Source organism: Ailuropoda melanoleuca, chromosome 16 (genome assembly GCF_002007445.2).
Source record: "Ailuropoda melanoleuca isolate Jingjing chromosome 16, ASM200744v2, whole genome shotgun sequence".
In the NCBI taxonomy this organism is placed as follows: Eukaryota; Metazoa; Chordata; class Mammalia; order Carnivora; family Ursidae; genus Ailuropoda; species Ailuropoda melanoleuca.
In genome coordinates, this window is record NC_048233.1 from 52,267,143 (window position 1) to 52,282,265 (window position 15,123).

At 47.5% G+C, this 15,123-nt stretch overlaps 1 protein-coding gene across 8 annotated transcripts in view; it reads left to right on the top strand.

Annotated features, from left to right (window-relative positions):
• NAV2 (neuron navigator 2) overlaps nucleotides 1-15,123 on the top strand; it is a 385,459-nt gene that overhangs the window by 113,622 nt on the left and 256,714 nt on the right. For all 8 annotated transcript variants that reach the window (XM_034646084.1, XM_034646086.1, XM_034646085.1 and 5 more), the window contains exon 2: nucleotides 5,942-6,059. In XM_034646084.1, the coding sequence (XP_034501975.1) occupies nucleotides 5,942-6,059 (118 nt within the window). The remainder of the gene's footprint in view (nucleotides 1-5,941; nucleotides 6,060-15,123) is intronic.

The window sequence follows — 15,123 nt, forward strand, 5'->3', positions numbered from 1 at the left end:
TAGAAGGTGTCCTTTTACTTGATTCGTCGTAGACGTTTGACAGATGGGAGTTACTATCCTACACAAGACTACGGCACAAGCAAAACCCAGCACGGGGTGGTCAGACAGTGTTGGCTTAATGCGTCAAGGTATGCATGTGGCTCAGAAGCAATTTATCTTGCCTTGACATTCAGCGTTCAGGTAGAAGTAAGGATGGTGCCAGGATGTGGAAGAAGATAGAAATGCTGAGCAAAGAAATCCAGCAGTGGGCTCCTCCCTCCCCATGCTCCTGTCTTCTGGCTCCAGAGAAGGATGTATATTCCTTGGTATAAAGAAGTGCATGTTACCCATGCTACATGTATGTTACATGTATGTTGAGGGTTGAGTTGTCAGTACTGTTCTGCATGTGCTCAGGTGGGGGATGTAGAACCGGGTCATGGCTCACTCAGTGCTCCTGGAGCCCAGCTTTCTATCAACCTTGCCTGTCTGGAGACCGGCCAAAAAGCCTTTCCTGCTGAACCTTGGAACAGCTCAAAGGTGTGCCACAGAATCCTTCTACTCGTGTATATTTGTTGATGGAGAAGTCTCTTCAAGGTTCTTGCTTGAACAGTAACTTTATACCCAATTTTAAGGGACTCTGGGATCTTTTAAGGAAGACTCAACAGGCCCTAAGGGCATCCTTATATGCATCAAAACACCATTATTCATAGTGATGTCTGTGGGCCATCAAGAAAAGTAAAATTGGGTTAATTTTAAAAGCAGGGATCATAATAATCCATTTAGGAAAGATTCCCAATGGAATAGCTAAATATGTGTGGTTTTCAGAAGTATAAACTTTCAGCAATCTAGGATGACTTACTCCTCCAAACTTAGATAGCCCAGTGTTTATTAATTTGAATATTAATAACCACCTCTTATTTAATACTATGTGGGTTCACCACTTACATACATGCTCTCATGTGGTTCATAAAGCATCCCTGTACATTCCCGCCGCACAAGTGAGGGACACAGATGCTCAGTGGGGGCGTGACTCGCCACGGCCACCCAGCTGGTAAGAGGCAGAGCCAGATCACCGCCCTGGTCCGTGCCAGCGCAGGAGACTAGAGACACGCTGCTGTTGTGATTACCGCGGTTGATGGAAAACCCACAAATGATCTGAGTCATGCACCAGATGGCAAAGAGGGGGTGGAAGGAGAGTCCTTGCCCTTCAGGGTGGGCTTGTCGTGAGCACCAAGGATGCTGAGCAGAACTGGACTCTTAACCACAGAAACCAGGGAGCGGGGCCACGGGCCCATCCCGGGCCCTGCTGTTCTGTGTGATCTTGAGCAAAAGATTGACTTCTCTGTGCTCCACCTCTTTCTCCCATGAGTGGGGGACACCATCTCCCCTATTTGAGTGGTTGTGTCGAGGCAGTGGTTTTGTCGAGGCAGTGGTTTTAAACAAAGCGGGGGTCTCCACTGAGAGAGGGGGAGTTGGAAAAGGAGCCAGCAGCTACTTTGATGCCCCTCCCCCATCCCATGCAGTTAGAAAGTTATGTGGACCTGGGGCTGCACGTGGGGAGTAGGGGACCACGCTCCTTGCAAGATGCTGGAGATTCAGCGCTGAATGTGTGTCCAGCTTTGCCCTTGAGAACAGATGGTGCATTTTGATTTTCTTAAAAATTGTTAGTCATTGAATAATCGTTCTTTGCGGTGTTCAGGTACTGGGTGAACACTCTATATGTTGTGACAGTATCATTTTTAGAGTTCAGAGCCATCAGAACTTAGCCATTTAACCACATACCATTAGCCATGGAAATACTGATTGAGGCCGTGGCCGAAGCCTGGAGCCAGACCTCTTGAATGGAGGCCAAACGGTAGCATTGCCTTTACAACGGATTGACTGTAAACCATTTCCGAGGCTCCATGACGGGTTCTCTTTAATCTCCACACTGGCACTTCCTTCTAAGAGATCCATTTTATTCTCTTTCTCCTGGAAAGTCTATCCTCATGCCTCTGCTGCCTTCGGGATCCATCCGGCTGTCCAGCATACGGGTCTGGATTCGTGGCCGAGTTGTGAATGGCACCAGCTTTTGGCGCAGTTGCTTTGTGAAATCGTTCTTGGGTTTCTTAGAAGGCTACCCCCGCCCCTTCCTTGAGCGCTAATTGCAGGATAAATTTAGCAACATTCTTATCCCCGTTGACTTAACAGAGTGCAATTATTATCGGTTTTCTTGTTACAACTAATAATCAGGTTTCTTACTTCAATTGATCTGTCAAAATTTTCCCTCTTTGATTGCAGCCTCTGTGATACGGAATGATGTGGAGTTATAAGCAAACAAATGACGCACTCCTTGAAATTCTGTCAGGGGTAATAAGTGAATCAAAACGAATTCACCCCTCAGCTGTCATCACCTTCCTTCCCCCTTTTATCTCTTCAAGCCTTTGACAGCAGCTTCTCTCCCTCAGTGAGCGCTTCTGAAGTACCCATTCCCCTGTTAGAGGGGGTGGGGAGAGAGGCAGACAGTGAAATGAAGGATCAGAGTGGGAAAGGCTCCTCACATACTAGTGGGAAGTCATTCTAGAGCTTTGCTCTAGAATGATCGGGTTTGGAGACGGAGGTGGGAACGGTGTTGTATTCTTTCCTACTCTGGGGTTCTTTTTCTTGTCCATTGCTACTAGAAGTTCACAGAACAAGGATCAGTGGGCTCCGGGGCAGGAGCGTCAGCAGACCCCAGTGTCTAGAACTGTGGGGATGGGGAGGCTCTGGAGCAATCGATTCTGGACCCTGAAGCTTGGACAAGACGCTGTGCACACTTTAGCCCTTGCTTAGTGTCTTTGAGACACACACTGCTACATTTTTGCGAGTTGCCAAATCCGATGGAGTTTTTGACTACGGATATTGTGAGTTGATTTTCCAAGGGTGCCCCTTGAAAGAATGGCGCTCATTGCATGAGCCACTGAAAGAGCAAGTGAGAGAGATGGGCTGAATTATGTCCATGCTTAGCATGGCCCCTGAAAATGAATTCTTACAATAAATGTGTTTTCTTGTGACTTTTTTAAAAAGTTGAGAGCTGGGGAGAGGAGAGGGGAGGGGAAACTCCAGATAATTAATGATTCTTGTTGGATGGGTCCTGATTAATGAGCTTGAGCCATGGAGTGATTTATTTTCTCTGTCCCTTCCTCTTTGAATCAATAGAGATTGAGATTCTGGTTTGAGGATTCACTGAGAGCCTACATTCTTACTTATCTCAAATGTAATCAGTTTCCCGGAGATTTGCCCTCTTTCTCTCCATTCAATCTGGCAACCATGTACTTACTGATTGCCGTGTACCCACCTTGGGGGGGTACTACTGAGGGGCAAAGATGGGCGGGACACGGTCTCTGCCCGCATCTGGTGGGAAGGGTAGGAAGGTGGTGCCAGTGTCTGCGTTATCTACAGTCTCTGCCGCATGTGCAGCTCAGGGTACAGTGGGGAACTCCAGAGTGACTTCATGGAGGGACTGACCTAGGAACTGAGCCTTGCTGGGTGACGCCAGGTGGAGGTAGTCAGGCAGACAGGGTGGCATGAATTCAGAGGTGGGGAACTGTGAGATTGGGTTTTCCTGAAGGTGATGGTAATTATGACTACTGAGCATTTGGTAGGTAGGCCTATTATGCCATTCAGTCCTTGTAATAGACTGGCCAATCTTTTCTGCAAAGAGCTAGATAGTAAATACTTGAACCTTTGTGGGCCAAAAGCTCTCTGTCACAACTACTCAGCTGTGCCACTGTGGCATGAGAGCAGCTAAAGATGACATGTGAGTGTGGCTGTGTTCCAGTAGAGCTTTGTTTACAAAAACATATGGTCAGCTGGGTTTGGCCTGGGTCACGGATTACCAGGCTGTTTTATAAGACATTTGGTATAATCCCCATTTTATGGAAGGTGAAACTGAGATACAGAAAAGTTCATAGAAATTCACTTGCCCAGAGCCAAGGGCCAACTTCAGCCTGTCATTTCGAAAGCCCATCCTCTTAACTTCCACATACACTGCCTCCACCACAAGGGTTGGACACGGTCTGGGGAAGAGTGGGTGGATCAGAGGGCCTTGAATAGCAGTGTAAAAAGTCTGAATTTAATCCAATGGGAGTGTGGTGCGTTGATGGCTCTTTGAGCAGGTGATAGGATTAGAGCTGTGCTCCAGGAAAAGTAAGCATGGTGGCTGACTCTGTGTCCTTTTATATATGTGAGCTCATTTCATCTTCATAATAGCCCGGTGATGTAGATAGTATTATCCCCATCTTATAAACAAGGACACTGGGTCAGAGGGTACAGAGGTAATTGGCATCGTGGCAACTAAGATTTAAAGCAGGTGCATTGATCCCAAAGCTCCCCTCCTTATCATCCCACTCCACTGCCCCCACTTCCTGAGCCCCATTGTGGACTAACCCCACCCTGCCGTGTGCCTCTTTGGCTGTGGGTCTCTGCAGTGGAGAACCAAGATTCGAGGTTGGGGGATGGGAGGAGATGGGGGTGTCTGTTCTCAGCTCTTGACGAAGTGGAAAGTGCAGCTCTGCCTTGTGCCATCTTGGGATGAGGCTTTCACCGTTCCAGGTGGAAGAGCCTCCCAGAAGGGTCCTACTTTGCGAGTGCAGGTCCTGGCCGCTGTCCCCATTCAGTGAGCCTGGAGGGCCAGTGCCCCACTGTGCGAGATTACTCTGGGCCTGTTGCAAGAACAGAGTGGGGCAGAGCCGGGGTGAGGGTAGGGCTCCCACTGCTCTGGGGGTCACACACAAGATCTCAGAGCAGGCCTGCTGGGATACAGCGATCACCTCCGTCATTTTGGCGGAGCATCGTGTGAGTTAGCACGTGAACCTGTCGCTACTAGGATCTGGACCGCTCGAGGTGGAGTGTTCTCTTGGAGCCATCACGTGTTCGCATCACTGTAGCGGGGAGAAAGGTGCTGCTATAAGGGGCCTACATGTCCCCCCACATGTGCTGCTATAAGGGGCCTACATGTCCCCCCACATGTGCTGCTATATGGGGCCTACATGTCCCCTCGCTGGAGGGAAGAGGAATCTAGGATTCTGTCATGGAACCCAGCACTCAAAATTGATGAGGTTTCTAATTTTGTTTGTTATTTGGCTTATTTCAGTTCGGGTGAAAGTTTTCAGGTGAGTTTTCTTGTGCTTATAGGCCTGTTTTGAAAGAAAAGATTCTCTCGTGGGGACAGAGGAGCAGGCCTGTGACGGAGAGGAGCAGGGGTCTGTTGTCCTGATCCCACGGGTGACCCAGCCTCTGCCTTTCACAGCTGTGCACACCAGTGCTGTGTTTAAATCTGTTGGAATTTGCTGGGTTTTTTAAATTGTTATTAGTCACGGAATCCCAACAGTGGAAATTATGCTGGGCTTTTAAATTAAACCGATTACATTTGAGCTGATGGCAAGGTCGTCAATAACGCCGCTCACACACGAGTAATTGAAGGGCTCTGTGTTTGCGTACTTGGCCTCTTTACAAGGGACCCAGGCTCCTGAGAGCTTCGCTAACTCAATAGCCCTCCTTACCCTGAAATGGCCCATTAAAAGATGCCTGTTGGGTGGTAACCTCCCCATACGTTTTCTCAATAAACAGAAAAAGATGGGAAGAGGGGGTGGTGGCGGCGGGAGGGGGGGAGGCTTCTCTTGCATTTAGAGCCACCTCCTCTCAAAGCCGTCTGGAGCACACTGTTTAGTTCTGTGTCCCCGTCCCATTCAGGCCTTTGCATGCTTTGAAGCTTTCTTTAGCTTTTCCCCGCGCCTCGATGGCAGATCTCTCAATAGGCAAAAGCCTAGCTCTGGGTAGCTGAATGGCCCCTCCGCACGAGGCTCTGCATGTTAATGGCGCTGGCTGGCCCAGGACAGCGCCGTGGCGGGACGGTGACTGCTGCGCAGGCCCCAGCAGCTGCCTCCAACGCGGGGACGGGGTCTGAGTAGGTGTCTCAAGTTGCCTGTTTGCTTTTTTGCAGATCTATACGGACTGGGCCAATCATTATTTAGCCAAATCGGGCCACAAACGTCTCATCAAGGACCTCCAGCAAGATGTGACGGACGGCGTCCTCCTGGCTCAGATTATCCAGGTTGTGGGTAAGAGCGGGTTTTACATTGGGGATTGAGGACTTACAGTGGAGACCCAGAAGGGGACGAGCTGGACAAGGGGCACGGAACACCGAAATCTCCCGGAAGAATAGAGTGTTTCTGTCTCGTGTGTTGACAGTTTACTTGATAATGTGTTGTGCTTGGGAAGCGTGGGTACCAGCTTGCTTTTCTTTTTTTTTTTTTTTTTAAAGATTTTTTTTTTTTTCGACAGAGATAGAGACAGCCAGAGAGAGGAGGGAACACAAGCAGGGGGAGTGGGAGAGGAAGAAGCAGGCTCATAGCGGAAGAGCCTGATGTGGGGCTTGATCCCGTAACGCTGGGATCACGCCCTGAGCCGAAGGCAGATGCTTAACCCCAGCTTGCTTTTCCTGATACAATGACCCTCTTGATACTCTGAGAAGAAGGGCCGGAGGGGGTGCTGATGGTCTGAGGAGGGCTCTCTGCCCCTTTCTTGTCCCCTATCTTTCTGGTTCTCCCTTCCCCCTCCCCAGCCTACCCCTCTGATGGGACTGTTTTTGTGGATTACTTTGGAAATATTTACCAAAAACAAGCAAACAAAAAGGTACCACAAGACTGGTTTAGTCCTGCCAACTCTAATTGGATCTGAGAAGGCAAAGGATCAAACTTTGCAGAGAGTTGGTTCTGGTTTTAATACTGGGGGAAGGGTGCTGGGGCTGCGTGCCAGGAAGAGTGGGTTCAGCCCTGGAAGGCAGGTGGGCACAGCTCCGCCTTGAGCCTTAAGGCTTAAGGGAAGTGCCCCCCGCAGCCCTGCCCGAGAGCTCCGACTCAGGAGGCAGGAGGTCAGTTAGATGCCATTAGGCTGATTGCTGTCGCTGGCAGCTTCGGTGGCTGCCTTGTGCCAGAGGAGAAGGCGTATGGACAGAAGCCCCAGCCCCTTGGGTGTGTGTCGTTGTGGGAAAGTCACTTATCTTTCAAGTCTGAGATGAGTGGCCTTTACGGTTCTAGCTTCGCTCACCTTGGTAGAGGTTGTACCTGAAAACACAAGCAAGGTGGCCTTAGCTGGAAACTTTTGGACGGATGCTGTCACTCAGATACAAGCGCCCCTGCCATCCTCAGATTGATTCTTAAGACTAGCTTGTGCCGTTCCCCTTCTTCCTCTCCTTCCTCCCGCCTGCCCTGTGTCAGTGGTCTATTGCTGTAGAACGCATTGCCATGTAGATATTATCTCCTGGTTCCTGGGTGTCGGAAGTGCAGGCACGCATGGCTTAGCTGGCGCCCGTGCAAGGCTGAAGTCAAGATGCCGGCCCAGGCTGAGTCCTCATGTGGAGGCTTGACTAGGGAGGGGGCCAGGCTTGCTCAGTGTGGGCAGATTCGTTTGCCTTGCAGTTAGAGGAAGTAAGTCCTGATTTCTCACTGACTCTTGGCTGGAGGGCTTCGCGCTTAAAAGCCCCTCTCAGCTCCTTGCCATGTGGGTCTCCCAATGTGGCTGCTTGGATTGATTTCTTCAATGCCAGCAAGGGAGAAATTTCTAGAGCAAATTGGCTAGGAAGTTGCAATCTTCTGCAATGTAACATGATTGTGAGAGTGACATCCCATCACCTTTGCCATGTTTTGTTGGTTAGAAGCAAATCCTAGGTTCTGTCACACCCCACAGGAGGGGATGATTGTGCAAGGGTTTGAAGTTAAGTGGGAAGACCATTGGGGGTGACCTAGAAATCTGTCTGCTACACTTCTTCCTTTTCATCCTCTTCCTCCTCCCACTTTTTTTCTCAAACTTTTCTGAGTGTGGTTGACACCCAGTGTTACATTAGTTTCAGTGTACAACATAGTGACCTAAGAGTTTTAACTATTATGCTTTGCTCACCACAAATGTAGCGCCCATCTTCAACCATGCAACTCTCTTACAGTATCATTGACTACGTTACCTATGCTGTGCCTTTTATCCTTGTGACTGATTCACTCTGTAACTAGAAGCCTGTGTCTCTCACTCCCCTTCACCCATTTTGCCTACTCCACCCTCTGCCCCTTCCTTCTTCCTATGTAGTCATCTTGGACTGGAACCAGTTTCTCTTCCTCCCGCCCTTCATCACTCCTGCCAATCTTTTACAAATTTCTCTCCATTTCCTCAACATCCCTGTGTAGTAGGGAATACTTGCCCCATTTTACACCTGCAGAAACTGAGGCTCAGTGAGTCACACGACTAGTCTGCGAGGGGATTCTAATTTGGCTTAGTTTGCTTCTAAAGCCTCTGTTCTTTGGCCTGCTATATTATACCCCCTGCCCATCCAGAAACATGGAACCCGGCACAAGGATCTGGCTCCCTTCAGTTCAGCTCAGTACCCATTTGTTGAGCGCTGTGTGCCAGCGTTGTGCTCCAAGCTAGGAATAAAGAGACAAATGTGCAAGGCCTGTACCCTTGGAAGAAGGAGTAGCATCGTCTTGCTGAGGTCTTCATAGAGGAGAGAACTTGGACTTGAGCTGAGTGTTGATTTCCACATCAGCAGTGTCACACGAGGCACCGCTATGGTTGAATCTTGGGGCTGTGTAGTATTTCTACTAGAGCCTTCTCCGCTTTCAGCACTAGGAACAAGAGAGCGAGTGGGAAAGGATGGACCTGAGAGGCCTTGCTCTCATCCCAGCTTCATTGCTCCCAACCGTGGGACCTCAGAGCCCCTTTACCTCTGCTGCCTCTGTTTTCCTGTCTTTAAAATGTGCGCAGCCTGATTTTTGTGGCAGTCTTAGGAAATGCAGGGTAGGTAGCAAACATGACCTATGTTTGGAAAGTAAAGTGTCCTGGGTTAGCACTCTAGGAAGTGGGTAGCCACTTCCTAGAAAGGTAGGAGTACGAGGATGATAAGGCCTTGGTATCCATGTTAGGGTGTATCATGATAGATTCGTTGTCTGTCATGGGCTCAGAATAGATGAATGGTAGCATGTATGTCCTGAATTCACTAAGCACAGTGCTACAGAATGTAAGCTAGTACAGTATTTATCCTTGCTTAGGAGGATGCTTCCCTGAATCTGTTTGGATGACATGAACCTCCCTAGACAGCAGCCTGTCTGGGCCTGAGCCACTGGACAGATATCAGGGCCTCAACTGAGTACCAGTGCCTGACAGCACCTGAGGCCACCAACTTGCTTTCCTTCAGCTCTCCAAGAAAGGCCTGCTCCTGCTGGGGACTCTATAAGTCAAGCCAGGTGTTAGCACCTCTATCCCTGCCCTTGACCTCTTCTCTAGATTGTTTGCCAGCCAGTTCAGAGCATTTAATCTTAACGTATTTGTGAATACAGATCTCTTGGTGAGGGAGCAGGAACAGCCTTTTCTGATCAGGCTATTGAACTATTGACCAATTGTACACTTGACTTTGAAGCCCATGCTTTCTCCCACACATGTGTCCTTTAAAATGAAATGTAAAGATACGTTTGTATGTGTACATGTATTTAACATACACATATATATATGTATGTGTGTCTCTGTTGGTCTATCTAAAATTTTCCCAGAATTGGAATCTACCATGTCCTGGACAGAATTTTAGTGTTGCAACTGTTCTTTGGCTGGTGAGCCCCCATTCATCCAGAAAAGTCCATAGCTTTCCTAGCTCCCCCACACAGAGCTGGAGGACCCTCCTCTTTCATTCCATGGGCTTCTGTATTGGGCCTGGGTCTGAGTTGTCTTTCTTTCTGGCCCATAGCATTTAACATGGTGGCTGGCAAGCAATGATGTTCAAAGAATCGCAAGAGGATTAGGGATTAGACTTTTATTCACTACAGCTCCTGCTTCTGCAAGACTGGTTGGATTATTTCCAACAGGTGGCCTGATTGTGTCCCCTTCCCAGCAGTTACTGTTTTTCTGAACATGCCTCTAAACTTTGTGTCATGCTCTCCTCCTTTCCAGGATTCTGTTGCAGGTCTCAAGGTTTGGAAGGGGCCTCTAAAGCCCCAACCCTGATGCATGAATTTCTTTTATGAAGAACAGTCAATAGACTGTGAAATATTTCCTGTGACTGGCAGCTTACTACTCCCCAACCCCCCCCCCGCCCCCGTCAGCTAGTTCTAAGTGGAGAGTTGGAATCCTTCCAGAGCTTTTCTTTCACTAGGTCACAATCTGCCCCCCACCCCTTGGTAGTGTCTCCTTATAAGTACTAGTTCTGCCCTCCATGGCTACAAAGAATGACCATAATCTGAGACCACAAGAGCTTCAAAATTAAGGACAGTTGTGGATTGTAATTATGGAATAAAATAGGAATCTACAAGTCTATACTGACAGATACATCTATCCGTGGAGAAGAAAGGACTCGACTGTTGGAGAAAAATACAAAGCAAGTTGCAACCATAATGGTAAAGATTAGTTAAGGCAAGAAGCAATGGATGCTGACATCTGGAGGAGAAAGTTTGAGGAGCAAGCAATTTGCATGGTCTCAAAGTGTCTCTGCCCTGATTGCTTATTAGTTGCAAGGGGAAATGTATCCGCACAGGGGAGAATCCACTTCATGACCAGGAGATCAAAATTCAATCACTGGCAAGGGGTAGATGGATATCATGTGCTTGCTGATGTGATATCCCGAGAAGAACATAGCATCACTTATGTTGAATTCCAGGAAGGGATGGAAAACCTGAAACTAATCACAAGGAATCTTAGACCAACTCAAATTGTGGAACATTCTATTTAAAAACAAAAACAAAAAAACTGGCCTGTATTGTTTAAAACTGTCAGCTCTATGAGAGACCAAGGCTGAGAAATTGTTCCAGAATGAAGGAGATTAAAGAGATGTGACAACTAAATGTATTGCAAGATCCTGGACTGGATCCTGTATAGGGGAATAAAATGCCACAGAGGACATTTTTTAGTATATTGCCAAAATTGGGATTATATCAATGTTAAGTTTTTTGAATTTTGTAATTGTACCGTGAGATAATCTCCTTGTTCTTTGTAAATGCATATGAAGTCTAAGGGGCAAAGGACACGATCTAGGTAGTTTACACTAAAAGGATTCAGAAAAAAAATCTGTATACCTGTACAGAGACAAGGGGGGTGAAAATGAGAAAGGATGGTGTGTGGGAATTCTCTGTACAATTCCTGTGACTTTTCTGCCCATTTGAAGTTTGTTCCTTCCTTCCTTCCTTCCTTCCTTCCTTCCTTCCTTCCTTCCTTTTTTAAAGATTTTATTTATTTACTTTTAGTGAGTATGAGCAGGGAGAGGGGCAGAGGGACGGACAGAATCTCAAGCAGACTCCACACCTAGCACAGAACCTGACATGGGACTCGATCTCACCACCCCACAATCGTGACCCGAGCCAAAATCAAGAATCAGATGCCCAACTGACTGAGCCAGGTGCCCCCCATTTGAAGTTATATCAGAGTAGTTAGAGAAAAGGTCACCCCCAAAATGAAGGCCCATTGAAACTTGAAGTCAGGGTGATTGTCCCTTTGGGGAACAATGCCTTTCAAGGGCTGGAAGAAGTATAGTACATACTGATTGAAGACCGGTGGTGCTGTGAGACCTGACCCATGGTGGGGGTAGGGGGTGGAATCAAGGAAGGGTTCCTTGAAGAATTTACCTTTAAGCCAAGACCTCAAATTGTAGTTGGCTAGGCGAAGCAGTCAGGAGGACATTCCTGGCTGAGGAAATAGTGTGCAGAGAGGCTTGGAGTGTAGAGAGCGAGAGGGTCAACAAGGCGAAATAAGGCGGGACTCCCAGGGGCAGGGCTAGCAGGTGCAGGGCAGTGAATTCTGGGCTTCTGCCTAAACATGAAGGCTAGTGGCTGAAGAGCTGGTTTTGCACATTGGGGAGTGCCAGGATCAGAAGTGTGGCTTCAAGGAAAGCCTTAAGTGTTACGCACAGACCTTAGCTCCAGAATCTTCACCTGCCCCAGAGAGATCAATTCTAGAGTCCATGCTTCTGTCCCAGGAGCTGGGCTTCTCAGATGGTGGGATGATTTGGGGCCCACACTTTTCTACCATTGCCTTCTGCCTGTTGGGCAGAAATGGACCTTTCCCTGCTGCCCTTCGTGACCGAGAGTCCAGTCTCCATTCAACCTCTTATTAGTGTGATTATCTTCTTGAGTCATGAGCTGCCCAAAGCCGGCAGTTGCCTGCCAGCCCATCGTGGTGCCATCGCCATGAGTTATGAGAAAGGTTTACGAGGCCAGGATAAACAGCATGAATCAAGAGGGAGAGACAGGCCTCCCTCCTCCTGCTTACATTGCTGTCACTCAGGGAGAATGCCAGAAGGGGTTGGAAGGAGAGAAGGGGTGGGAGGCAGGGAGGAAAGAACAGAGAGAAGGAGGGAAACAGGATGAACAAAGGAGGATTGGAGAGAAGGAGGAAACGAGGACAGAGGACAGGGGAAGAGCTTTCCCTTTAGAGCTGAAGAAAGCTGATAGCAGCTCCTTTTCCATCACCATTGGGGCTGCCTCTGAGCATAGCCAGGAATTCAGACCTAGGACTGTGCACTCTTTCCATTGATGACCTACTACTGTTGTGCGTCTTTGGGTAAGTCCTCTGCCTTTCTGGGCAGCCAGTTTCTCTCTCTTCCCGTTGGCAGGGCTGCCAACTGCCCTGTGCAGAGATGCAGGGGTTCCTGAAATGCGCTCAGGCCTTTAAAAGGAGTCCTTTGGAAAGCAATGAGCTTGGTGCCACTCTTCTTACTTAAAACGCTTTCCAATTACTAACTTGTCACCTCGTGTGCAGGCAGGTTACTGCATTCATGTGCTGAGAATGTCTTGAACACGCTGGAATAAATAAATTAACATGGGCACTTAGGGATGCCAGTTTTAATCATAGTTGAGGACTTCGGGGACAAATGCCTTTGCTTCTTCGGCTATCTGCTTTTGGTTTGCAGCCAAAGACCTCCTACCACAAGTTAATAATTTCGGCTCGGAAGACCAAGCTCTTCTTCCTTCTTATCAGCAGAATCAGAGCACGGTTACTGCTCTAAGCATTTATGACAGCCATAGGAATTCTTGAGAATTTAAGCAAAGGAGAAGTATTGAAATTACATGAAATTGGAAACTAGGAGTTTCAAGATTTGTTTTGCATTTTTATTAAGCGTTTGAGTTTGGGTTTCGGCGTTTGATTTATCTCTTCGCATGTATCTTCTGAATAGTCGTCCCATAGGCTCCACTCCATCGGTTTATTTGGAATGTTGTACAATGGCACGAAGCTTAGACGGGAGCCGCGATATTTGAATTCAGGCCGTACCTGACTGTGGTTTGGTGACTGACCACGAAAAGGAAGTAGAGAAATAATTAGACCAAACGCTTTGGGTTTTTTTTTTTAACCAGATGGTATTTAAAGAATCTTTAAAATGATTTCTTAGGATCACGGTTAGCCGTCCTTCACTTTCATGAGCACTAATGACGTTGTGCTGCATTGGGGATTGGTTGGAATCTAATGACTAATGACTTTGGCCATCATGAATATCCAGTTAGAAGAGACCTTGAGCGGCCTGAATTCTCAAAAGCCACACATTTATTCTGCAGTGTTGTATATCAAAACCCAAGGTCCGAGTGCGGGCCTGACATGATTTCTCTTGTGTGAAGAAGTGCCATTCGTCGAGGATCTTTTTTTTTTTTTTTCAACTTCAGTACGTATGTCTGCATTGACAAGTGAGAGAACAACTGCCTCAGAATAGGCCTGAAACCTTGCTGCTTTGAACTGTCAGGATATTCATTCCTTAGTTCCTCTCAACGAATATTTGAGCGGCTACTGTGTGTCGGGCACTGTCCTTCGCTCTGGGGTTACAGTAGGAAAGAGCAGGTGATAAAGCTTTGTCTGGAGTTTACATGTCAGTGATCTATTCTGGCCGATTGTTGTTCTAGTATTTTTTAGTGAACTAAAGAACAAATATTCATGAGTCCTCCCATCCATGGGGCATTTCTTATGTGCTTTTTTAAAGGCTCTGTGGCACCTCTTTGGGGAGTGAGGGAAACAGGTGGAAAAGGCTTCCTAAAATGTCTCTCCTAGTGTTCTTAAGAGTTGGATCTCTGAAGATTGACATCTTCCAAGGTGGGGCATAAAGCTGAGTATCCATTACTCTGTGCAAATTCTAAAGGTGCAGATTAGACCGAATGTATACTAACTAGACTGTCTCACGGTGATTGGTTTTGTCAACAATTTCTTACCACTAGTTGGCTGTCTTATTTCTCCCTTCTCTCTCAGGTAGATACACTAGAGAAAAACTAAGCCCAATTGAGGTAATGGTGTGGTATATTTAGATTCGGGCATTGTAAAATAGAGGCTTGGGACACTTTGATTCTATTATCCCTTTCAGATGGTTTTTAGTATCTTTGCATGGAAGTTTTTGGCATCCTGTTCATTAAAATCTGACATAAGAGGTTTTGTTGTTTTTTTTTTTAATTCAGTTTTGTAAGCACTTCTTGAGCCCTGAGGACACAAATGTGAAAGCCCAAACCTGCATGTCTGCCAGGCTATGAACAGCATAGTGGGGGAGACAAGAAAAGGAGTTGCACCTTAGATAATTAACAGCGAAGTAGAGGTAGGTATGCAGTGCTGAGTGAGCAGACACCTGAAGGTGCTTTCTCCTGAGTGAGCAGACACCTGAAGGTGCTTTCTCCTGAGTGAGCAGACACCTGAAGGTGCTTTCTCCTGAGTGAGCAGACACCTGAAGGTGCTTTCTCCTGAGTGAGCAGACACCTGAAGGTGCTTTCTCCTGAGTGAGCAGACACCTGAAGGTGCTTTCTCCTGCCGGGAGTGGGGGCCGGCGGCCGGGGTGTGGAAGGACAGGGGACCGAGAAGGAAGCTTATAAAGGCTTCACAGAGGACGCAGATCCTTCGTTCTTGACTATGGACTCCTAGCTGAGTCTCTGGGCTTAACTCTGATGGAGACAGCAGGAAGGAAATTAATATTTTACGTATTTTACATAGATGATATGTTATTGGGTTAACAAGAGCTGCCATTTATAGAAACTTACTGTGTGCTAGGCACAGTGCGAAGCACTTTATTGCCATCCTGTAATCTATTTCCCACAGCCTTTCCTCTAAAGTAGGTCGTACTAGCTCCATCTTAAGGATGAAGAAACTGTGGCCCAGAGAGGTTGAGTGACATGGCTAAGATCACAAAGCTAAGAA